The 13,839-nt window shown below is 36.9% G+C and overlaps 1 protein-coding gene across 3 annotated transcripts in view; it reads left to right on the top strand.

The window, feature by feature from the left end:
• Positions 1 to 11,832, top strand: part of SHOC2 (SHOC2 leucine rich repeat scaffold protein) — a 67,350-nt gene extending 55,518 nt beyond the window's left edge. For all 3 annotated transcript variants that reach the window (XM_040992119.1, XM_040992121.1, XM_040992120.1), the window contains 5 exons: positions 3,911 to 4,099; positions 5,983 to 6,105; positions 7,418 to 7,555; positions 7,832 to 7,949; positions 9,624 to 11,832. In XM_040992119.1, coding sequence (XP_040848053.1) covers positions 3,911 to 4,099; positions 5,983 to 6,105; positions 7,418 to 7,555; positions 7,832 to 7,949; positions 9,624 to 9,832 — 777 coding nt within the window. In that variant the 3' untranslated portion in view covers positions 9,833 to 11,832. The remainder of the gene's footprint in view (positions 1 to 3,910; positions 4,100 to 5,982; positions 6,106 to 7,417; positions 7,556 to 7,831; positions 7,950 to 9,623) is intronic.
• Positions 11,833 to 13,839: the final 2,007 nt, after the last annotated feature.

Genomic DNA, 13,839 nt, shown 5'->3' with positions numbered 1-13,839 from the left:
ATCTTGTCTATGATAAAAGGATAGAATTGGGCCCAGCGCAATAGCATAGCTGGTTATAGTCCTCACCTTCCATGCCCAGGATCCCTTATGGGCACCGGTTATAATCCTGGTTATAATCCCAGCAGCCCTGCTTCCCATCAGACTCCCTGCTGGTGGCCTGGGAAAGCAGTTGAGGATGGCCCAAAGCCTTGGGACCCTGCACCTGCGTGGGAGACCCAGAAGAGCTCCTGGCTCCTGGTTTTGGTTTGTCTCAGTTCCAATCATTGCAGCCACTTGTGGAGTGAGCCATCGGACGGAAGATCTTCCTCTCTGTCTCTCCTCCTCTCTGTATATCTGACTTTTCAATAAAAATACGATGATTCTTAAAAAAAAAAAAAAGGAGGAGGAGGATACAATTGTTTCTAACAGTAAAATCCACACACTTGTGTCCTGAGAACTAGGCTGTCTGGAATTTTGTGCTTCTGGTATAGTTATAGTTTAGAATGATCAGAATGGATAAGTCTCCTGCTTAATGCTCTTTTCTATCAGGGATGGGTGGCCGTAATAAGGCAAGCAATTACCACATTCCTTAGTCCTTACTAAGATCTTTTAGATGTAATTTGTGAGCTTACGTAAAGCAGATCTAGCTTTTACAGTGTCAGTTTGCCTCATCAGATTCACCAGTTAAAGCTGTTTATACAGCCAAACTTACTGTCCGTGAAGGGAAACTCATAATTACTGGATTGCTGTGAAGATATAAGCATTGAGCTAAGTACTTTCATATACAGTATTTTGTAACTGAAATATCAGGATTTTTTTTTTTAAAGTTTATTTATTCCAAAGCAGAGTTCTGGAAAGAGGCAGATCGAGATCTTGCAGGCACTGATTTCACTGCTCCGTGTCCGGGAGCCTGCAGCTCTGTGTCTGATGGGAATTGGGGCCCACGGATGTGGCCACCGTCTGCTACCTTCCCCAAGTACATGGGCAGGGAGTTGGGGCAGCTGTGACTTCAAATCCTGCCAGTTGAGGTCACGGCTTAACCCACCATAACACATACAAAGCCCCACTGTTTGGTTACGTCTGTGTTTTAAAGAAAAAGTGTTTACCTTCTGCTTAAGTTTTTTGTTAAAGTTAGTGAGCCTACATTGACAAATCCTGATCAACCAAAAAAGATTCTGTCTTGATGTTGCATAGTCTGGGAGTTTGATAAATGCATAACTACATGTGTCTAATATTATAGGGATAACACAAAGGGATTTGACTGCTGTTCTTCTGTAATCTCACAACCACTGATCCTTAGCAGTCCCCCGTCTTTTTCCTTTGAGATTATAAAGGGATGAGAACACTCTTCTGTGTGGCTGTGAAAGAGTCTTTCTCTGTCTAATTTGTGTGTGTGTGTGTGTGTGTGTATGTGTGTGGACATGTATGTTTAAACGGACCTGCTTTCAGGTAGAGCTGCTACAGGGAGCCTTTGTTGACCTTTCCCAAATATGAGAGAGCATTAACTCTTTTTTTTTAAAAGGATTTATTTATTTATTGGAAAGTCAGATATACAGAGAGGAGGAGAGACAGAGAGGAAGATCTTCCGTCCGATGATTCACTCCCCAAGTGAGCACAGCAGCCGATGCTATGCTGATCCGAAGCCAGGATCCAGGAACTTTTTCCGGGTCTCTCACACTGGTGCAGGGTCCCAAAGCTTTGGGCTGTCCTCGACTGCTTTCCCAGGCCACAAGCAGGGAGCTGGATGAGAAGTGGGGCTGCTGGGATTAGAACCGGTGCCCATATGGGATCCTGGTGTGTTCAAGGTGAGGACTTTAACTTCTAGGCCATTGTGCCAGGCCCAAAAGGGATAACTTCTTAAAGAACAATCTGCAGTTTGTTTCAGGATTGCTTCTTTGATTTTATGGCTGTTTATTTTCTTTAACTGGCCTTGCCGTGTGTTCCAACACCTCAAGCACTGTGTGTCCAGTTTTCTCGTGGATGGATGCAGTTTGAACATTCAAGTTCACATGCATTCACATTGTGCTCATTCACTATGTTGCTTTACTTGTACCTAGAATGTTGTTTCCTACTATGAATATTTAAAAACTCTTGCTGTCCTTCCAGTTGATGCGCTCACTTTGAACTGCTTTAGGATTCCAGTAATTTTACCCTGCTTTTGAATTTAAACAGAATAGGAATTTAAGATGTAAGCATTTAATATTGGCAAAGTATTATAAAAAGTGTGTCTCATTTTTCTTAATCTTCTACAAATCTTACGTCATCATCACTTTAGAAATATAATTTAAATTCAGAAAAATAACTTTTTAGCTTTTTCTGTGCCAGGCATTATGTTAATCTTAAAAATAATTTAGAGGGCTGGCATTGTGGGTGCTGGTTCAAGTTCTGGCTGCTCCACTTCTGATCCAGCTCGCTGGTAATGTTCCTGGGAAACCAGTGAAAGATGCCCATGTGTTTGGGCCCCTGTCCCCACAGGGGGATCTGGAAGTAGCTCATGGATTTGGTCTGGTGCAGCTCCCGCTATTCCAACCTTTTGGGAAATGAATCAGCAGAGGGAAGATTGACTGGTCAGTCTCTACCCCCTCAAGGCTAACTCTATCTTTTGAATAAATCTGGGGCCTGGGTCATGATGTTGTGGGCTAGGCCTCTGCCTGTGGCACCAGCATCCCGCATGGTTGCCGGTTTGTGTGTCAGCAGCTGTTCCTTGCTTAAGGCCAGGGAGAGCAGCAGAGAATGGCTGCAGTCCTTCAACCCCTGCTCCCCTGAGGGAGACCTGGAAGAACCTCTCCGCAGTGGATTGGCTCAGCTCCAGCTGTTGTGGTTGTTTGGGAAGTGAACCAATAGATGGAAAATCTCTGTCTTTTCTGTAACTGCCCTTCAGATAAGCCTTTCTAAAAATAAAGAATTTGTTTTTAAAAATTACTCATTTTTATTGGAAAGGCAGATACACAGAGAGGAGGAGAGACAGAGAGTAAGAGCTTCTATCCAATGGTTCACTCCCCAAGCAGCTGGTGCAGAGCCAATCTGAAGCCAGGAGCCAGGAACCAGGAGCCCTTCCCCATGTCGCCCACGTGGGTGCAGGGTCCCAAGCCTTGTGGGCCGTCCTCAACTGCCTTCCCAGGCCACAAGCAGGGAGCTGGATAGGAAGTAGGGCTGCCAGGATTAGAACCTGCACCCATAGGGGACCCCGGCGCGTTCAATGCGAGGACTTTAGCTGCTATGTTATCACGCTGGACCCAAATAAAATAATTTTTAAAAAATATGAATTTTTAAAAATTTACAAGCAAATATCTTAATGTGTTTCTTTTTTTAAAAATCTGAAAGAAAAATTTGAGATAGGTGCTTAAAATCTTAAAATGACTGGGTCCCAAAGGCAAGCAACAGAGCCAGGCTCCTGCCTGAGAGTGCTGGCTACCTGTGAGAAGCCAGTAGCTACAGGAAGTCCTCTTTTCTTGGTGAAGTCAAAATGAGGAAAAAGAACAATTTCTCGTACTGCTAAAATCGAAAATCTGGGGCTGGTGCTGTCACGTGGGGGCAGAAGCTTTTGCTTGCAATGGCAGCAAGTCATATGGGTACCAGTCCATGTCCTGGCTGTTCCCTTTCCAGTCCAACTCCCTGTCAGTTTGTGCCTGGGTACCAGTTCATAACCTGGTTGTTCCTTTTCCAGTCTAACTCCCTGTGTGCATGGAATCTGTAAGAATGAATGAACAAATAAATAAATAACTCTGTAAAGCTGACTATACTGACTCCACATTTCTTCCAAGCAGCAATTTGCTAGAATTGCGTAGTAAGTTGTATAGTGGTGGCGTGCTGGAAGTGGCCCAGCCCGAGTCTGGCCCATTGAGGGGGTTGTGCTTTAGACTGCTGCTGTTATACAAAATGTTTTGTTGCAGTTGTCATTATTATACTTGTTTCCCTTTTTGTTTTACAGAGTCTTTTATCTAGTCTTGTGAAACTGAATAGTTTGACGTTAGCTAGAAATTGCTTCCAGTTATACCCAGTAGGAGGTCCATCTCAGTTTTCCACCATCTATTCCCTTAACATGGAACACAATCGAATCAATAAAATACCATTTGGAATTTTCTCCAGAGCAAAAGTATTAAGTAAGCTGAATATGAAGGTAAGAATCTGTTTTTGTTATAGGGAAAGGAAATTACTAACAATTTTAGAAATTTATGTTTTCTCTATTGATGTATAGATTGGATACTTCAACCTTGCTAATGGGACCTAAACTAATTAGGATATTTTGGGGCACTTTTCCTCAGATAATGTCTTAGAATTACAAATGCCTTTAGGACTTTTTTCTTAAGAAAAAAATCATAAATGTCCATAAAAATAGTTGTAAGGATATTTATTGAAGAGCTGATTTACTTCATGGATTCCACCTTTTTTTTATACTAATGTGGATTTAACATTTAAGTAGTATGTCTTCAGGAGATAATATGAAACCATAAAAATTTACTATAATCTGAAAGTGTTAGAGTACTTTGTTAAATAGAAGAAGTTAAAGCATGTAAAAATCTGTTTTTACACATAATTTTTAAAGCACTAAACTCTTTATGCATTATATTTCTATGCTTATATGTAGCTGCTGTTTTTCAAAATACGATGTTTAGTATTGATTATGAGAATTGATAGGCATCAGGTTAAGACACTCAGATCCCATTTCCCAGTATTTCAATTCAATTCCCAGCTCCAGTTCCAATTTGATCACGCTGCTAATACAAGCACTTGCAGGTGGCAGGTGATGACTCAAGTGGTTGGACTCACGGGGCTTGGGTTATAGCTCCTGGGATCCGCCCAGCCCAGTCCGGGCTGTGCAGGACACTAGAACGCTGAGCCAGTGAGTGGGAACCTTGTTCTTGCCCCCCCCCCCCCATCCCTCCGCTTCCCCTCTCGGCCTCGTCCTATGTTCTCTTCCCCTGACCAATAAATAAAAGACTAAGAAAAATTAATTATGGACATTTCTAATATTTTTCTACTTATCTACATATTCCATAATGAACAAATTTCAAATTCATAATAAATTTTTGTGAAGAGAGAAAAGAAATGAAACATTTCTAGTCAGTAATTTAATTTACAGTGAACAAACTTTAAGCCCAGGGAAGATAGCTAAATTTGGCTGCATAGTTTGTTAGTAATCAGGAAGCAGGGTATTAAGAGTCATTGTTGATAAAAGTATATTTCACAAATGATTCTGTAGAAGTAGGAAAATGGTGAATCAATTGTTTAGCAAAATTAAGATCTTTATCTCCTTTTATTTAGTGATAAACACTTTATCTTGGGAGTTTTTCTAGTGAGGTTGTAGATAATTCATGTTTTAATGATCTAATATGTAGTCCTGTTGAGATTATATTTTCCTCTGTTACATTAGGCTCAGCATCTCTAGAATTTCTCAGTTCCTGACTTCCCTTTGGGGAAATGTTTTTTATTATGCTCATACCTTTATTTCAACATTTGCATTTTTTGCGTATTACTATATACCATATTTGTTAGTAGATTCTCTGAAATATGCATTTCTTTGTGTACTATTTCATGTTCATAAATGGTCATATTGGGAGCGAATAAAGCCTGGTGGCCAGTGTTGCATTGCCGTGGGTTAAACCGCTGCCTGTAGTGTCAGTGTCCCCTGTTGGAGTGCTGGGTTAAATCCTGGCAGCTCTGCCTGGTCCCCAGCTCCTTGCTGATGTGCATGGAGACTGGGCCCTGGCCCAGCATGGGAGCCCCAGAGTCAACTCTTTTGGCCATTTGAGGAGTGGTTACTGGATGGAAGTTCTTTAATAAGTACAATTAATTTTTCTTTTAAAAATAAAGCATGAACGCCTGATTATTATGTGAGAAATGTTGGAACCTTACAGTTTTTGTAGCTTTTTCTTTTTATATTTAGATATCAAAAGGGAAATGAAGTTTTTTGTTAAGAATTTTTTCCTTAGGGAGAGAGTTCTGTTTTAGGAGCTTCATTTTTATGATTCTATTTGCAATGCTGCTTTTCGTCTCTTCTAGGACAATCAGTTAACATCTCTTCCTTTGGATTTTGGAACGTGGACTAGTATGGTAGAATTGAATTTAGCTACTAACCAGCTCACCAAGATCCCCGAGGATGTGTCCGGGCTCGTGTCTCTTGAGGTGAGTATAATGATCATTTGAACTCCTGGGAAACGTCCACACTTGTCTCACAGAATTTCAAATTAAAATTGAGCAAATGTTTTTTGGAGATTAGAAATTAGATTCAAGTATTGTTCAGCATACATTCTGTGTGTAAGGAGATTTTGCCTGGGCTAATGGTTCTGAATGTCTCTTGTGCAAACACCAAAGCTTGATGAGTTTAAGTGCTATAAAGTAACGTTGAAAGAAGGGGTCTCAGAAGCTAAACATCTTTTAGAGCTTTTTTCCCCCTGTTAAAAATGACACTCTTGTCTTACGGATTCCTTGGGCTGGTGCTCAGAGTATTTGTCATGATCCTCTGCCCTAATTTTCCATCCTGATTCCCCATCTGCTGATAGAAATGTGATGCGCCTATTTCTAGCTCTGTGTGTTTAGTTCTATTGTTTCCAATATTTAGGATACACATTTTTTCTTTGAAAATGTTTTTCTATAAAGATCCATCTTATCATCTTAGTCAAAGATCATTTCTCCTAAGTTCCTTGAGTTTCCATTATTTTAATGTTTACTACTAGTAAATATTGTTTAAATTCCCATACCTGTATTTTTAAAAAATGTAATTTCAGTTATTTAAAAAGAGGTAAAAAGCATGGAATTTGAAGACAGACAGATTTGGAAGTCAGACTAATTTTGCATCCACAATTTTCTCTATGTGTTTTGTCTTTGTGTGTATGTGTAGATTTAAGTCACCTGATTTTTAGTTTCCTAAACTGAAATGAGGGTAATTGTATCTATCTAATAATAATAATGTTTATAATAAGGATTAATTGCAAATACGGACACAGGACATTTTAGTACAGGTCAGGGCCTGCAAGTAAGAATCAAGGCTGGGAGCTATTATTTTGTTGTATTATATTTATATGTAAATATATATATATATATGCTTATATGTATACTTATATTTTTAAATTGTATGACTTTGGAAGAACTAAGTGGCATAAAAATTAGCCAGAACATTGTTAGTTTTCCATTAGATATTTTTAACTTTTAAATAGTATCATATCAGTAACCACATGAGTCTCAGAGCAAATGATTTTGTTTTCTATAACTTAAATTCATTCTTATTTTTATTAGTTTTTATGTAAATTAAAATCTTAATAGTTATTTTCAGTTAGTATGGTGATGTGCTTTTCAGATGTAAATTAAATGTAATGAGCTTTATACTTGATATTTACAGTTTGGGAAATTAGCATTGCCTAATATATCTTAAGTTATGCAGTGATAATAAATAATTGTTTTTTTAAGCTGCCAAACACTGTCAATCATTTGTCTTTAGGTTCTGATTTTATCAAACAATCTTCTCAAGAAGCTTCCCCATGGTCTTGGAAACCTCAGGAAGCTACGAGAGTTGGATCTAGAGGAGAATAAATTAGAATCCTTGCCAAATGAAATTGCTTATCTTAAGGATTTACAGGTAAAGACGTTGTCCTGATGGTTTTGTGATTTTCGGAATTCAGTCCAAATTACACATTTTTTATGATTTGGATCTCATAACACCAGATAAGATTTTCATATTATAGCAAGTTTTATGTTCAAGTGACTTTTTTCATTGTAAAAAAAAATTGTAGTTTTGAAAAATAAATTAATTGATTGTCAGCTAAATTTCCTGTTGTTCTATTCTTTAGTAGATATATTTAAGTTAACAAGAGTTGTGGGAAACATATGCAATTTATTTTGTTAATCTTTTCAGAAATTAGTCTTGACAAACAACCAGTTGACCACTCTTCCCAGAGGCATCGGTCACCTTACCAATCTCACACATCTAGGCCTTGGAGAAAATCTACTAACTCATCTTCCTGAGGAAATTGGTGAGAACCCCACGGATGCTTGGCTGTGTGCTACTAATTTGCTTTTGTGTGTGCAAACAGTATTTTAGGTAATAACACCAAATGTAAATTAAGGTGACATTAGGCTTGATGTTTTTTATAGAGCACCGCTTGTTGATTTAGATCTCCTGGGGCATTTAGGGTTAATGCTGATGGATGGGTTTTTTTGGTATAGGTTTGATGTGTAATCTTGAATTTGGAGAATTATTTTCTATTTTCAGATTTGAAACACACAGGTTTTTATAATCATGTCTTATGCCAAAGGAACATTTCCTTTGATGTTTTAGAATTAGTATTATGTTAATAGCAGTAACTGGAAATATTTCAGTGTCCTCTTACTCGTTATGTTACATAATCAGCCTTTATTTCATAGAATTAACCTTAAATTTTAGGCAGTGTGATTTGCAATCCAATTTTGCAAAGCATCTTAATTGCGGTCACAAAATCAATAGATAATGGCTTTTACCTTAGTGGTTCTGTGTATTGTATTGTTCCATCTATGTGGTGCTGTCCAGAGGCACTGTTGATTTTATTTTTGTTACTATTACAAGTGATTTTGGAGAGAATAGACAATTCAAAATCTTTCTGTGCCGTTTATTAGTTTTGTGATTGAATAAGATATGTGAACTCCATATTATATGTAAAATAAGGCTGTTAATAGTGACCTATCATAGCATTGTTTTAAAGCTGAAATAATGTCCTAAATCCATTACCTGCAATCTGTTACTTTTGTCTTCTAACAATTACACATTCAAAAAGTCCAGATCTTGAAGTTTGTGAACTGAAAGCCCATGAGACTGCTTTACATGTGTATTTATAACATCTTCATTCAGTTGGCCTCAAGTAATTGCTTGAGAAATGTTCCTAGAAGTAGATATATTAAGAGCATAAGAAAAGATTTTGAAGACTTAAGTAAGTTCATTTTTGGCTTATGGTCAAATACATGAGAATTTTCTGAATGAATATATAAAATCAAAGCCAAATAATATAGTAAAAACTAAAAACTTTCCACATGAAAAATGTATTAATATGAGCAATTTTTATTTTGTAATACAAAAGCGATTATAGACACCATGTAATAAACTTACTTCTGCAGTTTTAAGATATGTGTATGTAAGTATGTAAATATATTTATAATGTATGTGTATGGTATGTATATGTATATAAATATAAGCTATAGAGCCATTTTGTATTTCCAGAAAAAAAAAAAAAACTTCTTTAAGCGTGTAAACCAAACCAGCCATTAAAGGAAGAGGGTTTTTTTTTAAGATTTATTTTTTATTTGAAAGGCAGATATACAGAGAGGAGAGACAGAGAGGAAGATCTTCTGTCCAATGATTCACTCCCCAGGCAGCTGCAAACCGGCGCCCGTATGGGATCCCGGGCTTGCAAGGCGAGGACCTTAACCACTGCACCATCGCGCTGGGCCCCGAAGAAAGAGGTTCTAACTCAGTTAGTATGGAGTGTGACGTGGACACTGTTGTTTGAAATTTTCTAGTTGTTCAAGATACACAGTCGTTGAGAGTTTAAACAGAGAATAAAAATAAGTGGAAGTTAAATATATGCACTTCTCAGGTGGCATCATGCTAATGTAAAATCTTGTTTAAACAGTAGGTAATTGAAAAAATTAAAAAGCTTTGATGTTTTTCCAAACAGGTACACTGGAGAACCTAGAAGAACTGTATTTGAACGACAACCCCCACCTGAACAGCCTTCCCTTTGAACTGGCTCTCTGCAGCAAGCTTTCCATCATGAGTATCGAGAACTGTCCACTCAGTCACCTTCCACCTCAGATTGTTGCTGGGGGCCCTTCTTTCATCATTCAGTTCCTCAAGATGCAGGGTCCATATCGTGCCATGGTTTGATACAAATCCGCTGGTCCCACACACTGTTCAAAACTAGACTGCCATTAATGTTTCATACCTATATCTGTATCTATTTATGTAGATATTGATATATATGGCAGATTTAAAAAAGACTGCATTATGTGTTTCTGCTAATAGAGGAATCATAGCCATTTAGATTTTTTTAAATTATGTACAAAAGGCTTATATAAGATTTCTTTGCTGAATTTGATGGATGTTTTTCTGTTGTGTAATCTGGTATGCCAATTTGCTTATTGCCAACAAATTATGAAGTTACTAAATTTATGAGGCAGAAGCAGTTAGATAACTCTCTTAGGAAGCATAATGGACAAGATAAAGTTGTTGCATTTTTTTTCATATACATTTTCCCCCTTTCCAGTTCTCTGATATTTATAGGCCCAGAAGGTAGAATTTTTTTTAACTTATTTTGAGATTTGAGGTTTAAATTTTTATATTGTTTACAGTCAGAGTAAATCACTGGATTTCCCCTCCCCCCCGATTTTGATTTGCTCTGTTTTGATCAAATATGAATTTTATATCTTCAGCTAAAGAATTTGCATTAGCTGGTGAAATATTACAGGATAGTTGCTTGAGACAGGTGGCAAAGTGAAAACATACAGGCAAAAGTCTAGAATTCCTTTAGTTGTGCTTCCCGAATGTGCTATGGATTAAAATATCAAGTGAGTCTATTGTTAGGGGAAAGGGTGTTAAGACCTTTTATAATATACGTATCTTAGGTTTGGGGCAACAGAAACATGTAAAGAAAATAAGTTTTGTCATTCTTGAAAGTTGCAGATCCACAAAAACTGTCAAAAATTTGGAAAACAAGTAAATAAATTACCCATAAACAAACATTCTATATATGTATATACAATGCTATATAGATATGTATTTATTATATCATAAACTACAATAGGTAACTTTAAGGATTTCTCCCTATCCTTGTACAAGGAAATGAATGTCTTTCTTTGAAAACTGCAATATATGTATGTTTCAAGGTTATTTAACAGTGTGCTATGGTTTTATATCTTGACTTGCCTGGTACATCTTTCAATTTTCGAATATTTGTGTCTAAGCACAATATCTTCACACTGTGCTATATTGCTGCTGAACTAAATGCACTTTTCCCCACATCTGGGGCACTGGCTTAGAACAATTCAGTTCAGTATCATTACTTGTGATTTCATCTTTTCTTTCTTAATAGTTGGTAGGACAATTATGGAAAAGAAGCACATTGCCTAGAAGCCATTGGCAGTTCAGTGGTGGTTCCTGTAAGATGTGCTATTTGATGTATTTATTTTTAATTTTTTTTAGCTTTACTGCTTTTGAAACTAGCAGTATTGTAAATGTGTATCCCTTATATAGTCCTTTTACTTTTGGTAGTGTTGGTCTAAGTCGATTTAATTGTTAGGAGACTCACTGAGCAAGTGCAGTATAGATATCCTAAAACACACTTCCCATATAATGACTATTACATGTAATTACATATTGCTGCTTGTTTTATTTTTTTTCATTTAGTTGGGCATTGTGTTTTAAACAAACTTTTTTTTTTCCTGTTTTAATTAAAGCTATAATATTGAGGTAGCAATTTGGACCGTTCTGCTTTTCCTGGCGCTAAAATTCTGAACTAAGTGTGAGGTCAAGCTTTTATTCATAATTGGCAATTTTATAAGGAGCAACCAAGAAATGAAAGGCAGGTGAAGATATAAAACCCTAGAATGCTTAAATGTGCTGTAAAACTATTGTAGATGTCACTGGATTTTACCAAGTATTATCCGTTTTTTCTTCCATCTACTGTGGCTTTTCAGTTAAAAATTTGTTTATAAAAGGAATTTATTACAGCTCTACCTAGAGCCTGTGTGTGTGTGTGGTTTTTAAATCTCTGCTTCAGATGTGTTCGTATAGTAATATGATGAAACTTGAACATTAAAAGTAGAATCTGAAGTGTTCTTCTCAAAAAACACTGTTTCTTAAAATGAAATATTACAATTTTTAAAGCATTTTGCCTCCTACCTACATTTATTTTAGTCTGTAATAGACGTGCAAAATGATTACAATATTACATGTTTAAATGATGCTCACATGTAAGCAATACATAGCTAAGGAGCTACAAACATTTCTTATGAAGATAAAACATGAGGATTTGGGTGTTTTGCACCGAGTAACTTGCAACTCCATTTTCGCACAGCTTCTGCAGTGGCCTTTGGGTGGCGTCTGCGCTGCTGCCATTGCGTAAGAGCCCTTGCCTGACATTGCTTCTTGTACCAGCAACTAGACTATCCTTATGAAATCAAGCTAGTTAATCTTTAAATGTTTTGAATATAATAAGAGATATTATTGAATGACTGCATATGAACTAATTTCGCAATGGGATTAATTAGCATACCCCCAAATGTAAATAAATGGTTTAGTTTCTCTGGGAGACTCAGTATATAAAACAAGAATACAAGGTTGGTATACTATATATAACAAGGTTGCTTTAAATTGCAGCGATACTGTGGTAATGCAAATAGTTGGGTCTTTTTTATTTTAAGATTTATTTATTTTTATTGGAAAGACGGATATTCAGAGAGGAGGAGAGACAGAGAGGAAGATCTTCCGTCAAATGGTTCACGCCCCAAGTGAGTACAACGGTAGGAGCTGAGCCAGTCAGGAGCCAGGAGCTCTTCTGGGTCTTCCACGCAGGTGCAGGGTTCCAAGGATTTGCGCTATCCTCAACTGCTGTCCCAGGCCACAAGCAGGAAGCTGGATGGGTGCAGGGCCGCCGGGATTAGAACTGGCACTCATGTGAGATCCTGGGCGTGTGCAAGGTGAGAACTTTAACCACTATGCTATCACGCCATGCCCAATGCAAATAGTCTTTTGGCATTCAGTATTTTTTAGATCTTGAGGGATTATTCAGAGCAAGAAGGGGGAGATGCTAAGTAATTTTCCACATTAATGAATATTAATGAAAATAATAGGAGATAAACTCTTGAAGGGAAAAATATTGAACCAACAGCTAACCATACATCAGAATCTGCCCAGACAAATCAAGATATGTCAAATACACACTTATATATTAAAGATTGATGAAAGCAAGTGGTATAATTAAAAAGAAAGAAGGGAAGAATAAATTCCTGAATTGAACTAAAATGAATAAGCTTTAGCAAAAGCCTGTTTGTACTAGGGAAGAAGATGGTAGGATGGAATGAAGTAGTTACCATGTGTATTCTCTGGCATTATTCTTTTGATTAGTTTAACCTTTAGGAATCAGCTGGGATATTGGAAAAAGCATGGCAATCTTTGATTAGCCTAACTGACAATTTAAATATGTAGGAATTACAGCATCGGTTTGGAATCCACAAAGTGTCTTGACCATTACCCTGAGAAAATATTATGAAAATGTTTTGTAAAATAGCTCTTAGTGCTTTTGTTTTTGGATAGAATGTCTTCTGATAATAGTGAAGAAACATTTCTGGTTTTATTTTTAACATTGAAAAATAAGTTAAGAAATAAAGGGTTTTTTTTAATTTTTAAAAACTTGAAGTTGGTTGTTATTACCCTTAAAAACACTTCAGCTTGTTTGCACTTGTTAGTAGTTCCCTTGGTGTGCATTCTAATATAAATTGTTAGGAATCTAAATGCCTGTCTGTGCAGTACTTTGGACTGGGAATGTCTTCTGTTTGGTTTCCACAGTGGAGAAGTACTTGGCTGTCATGAGCAGACTTTGCAGTTTATGCAGTGTACAACTGTGCTACATATTGCTGGAAATGTTTGTTTACATTTTAGATTTGTATCTTTAATGTGAGTTAAAGCAAATGCCAGTTAATTTCTTCTAACAAGATTGATGTATTTTGTCAAATTACGAGTCTTAAGGAAGGGGTATTTTCTCACTTGTAAAATGATGCTAGTTTAGCTAGGGTAGAAATAAAGTGTTTGGGAAAATTTTAAAAATGAAATGTTATTTAAGAATTGCATTATAGGACCAGCAGGTGGTATGTCCTATTAAGCTACTGCCATAATTC

Source organism: Ochotona curzoniae, unplaced genomic scaffold (genome assembly GCF_017591425.1).
Source record: "Ochotona curzoniae isolate NIBS_2020 unplaced genomic scaffold, NIBS_Ocur_1.0 contig_66, whole genome shotgun sequence".
Classification (NCBI taxonomy): Eukaryota; Metazoa; Chordata; class Mammalia; order Lagomorpha; family Ochotonidae; genus Ochotona; species Ochotona curzoniae.
The sequence above is the reverse complement of the archived record's forward strand: the minus strand, read 5'-3'. Positions and strand labels throughout refer to the sequence as shown.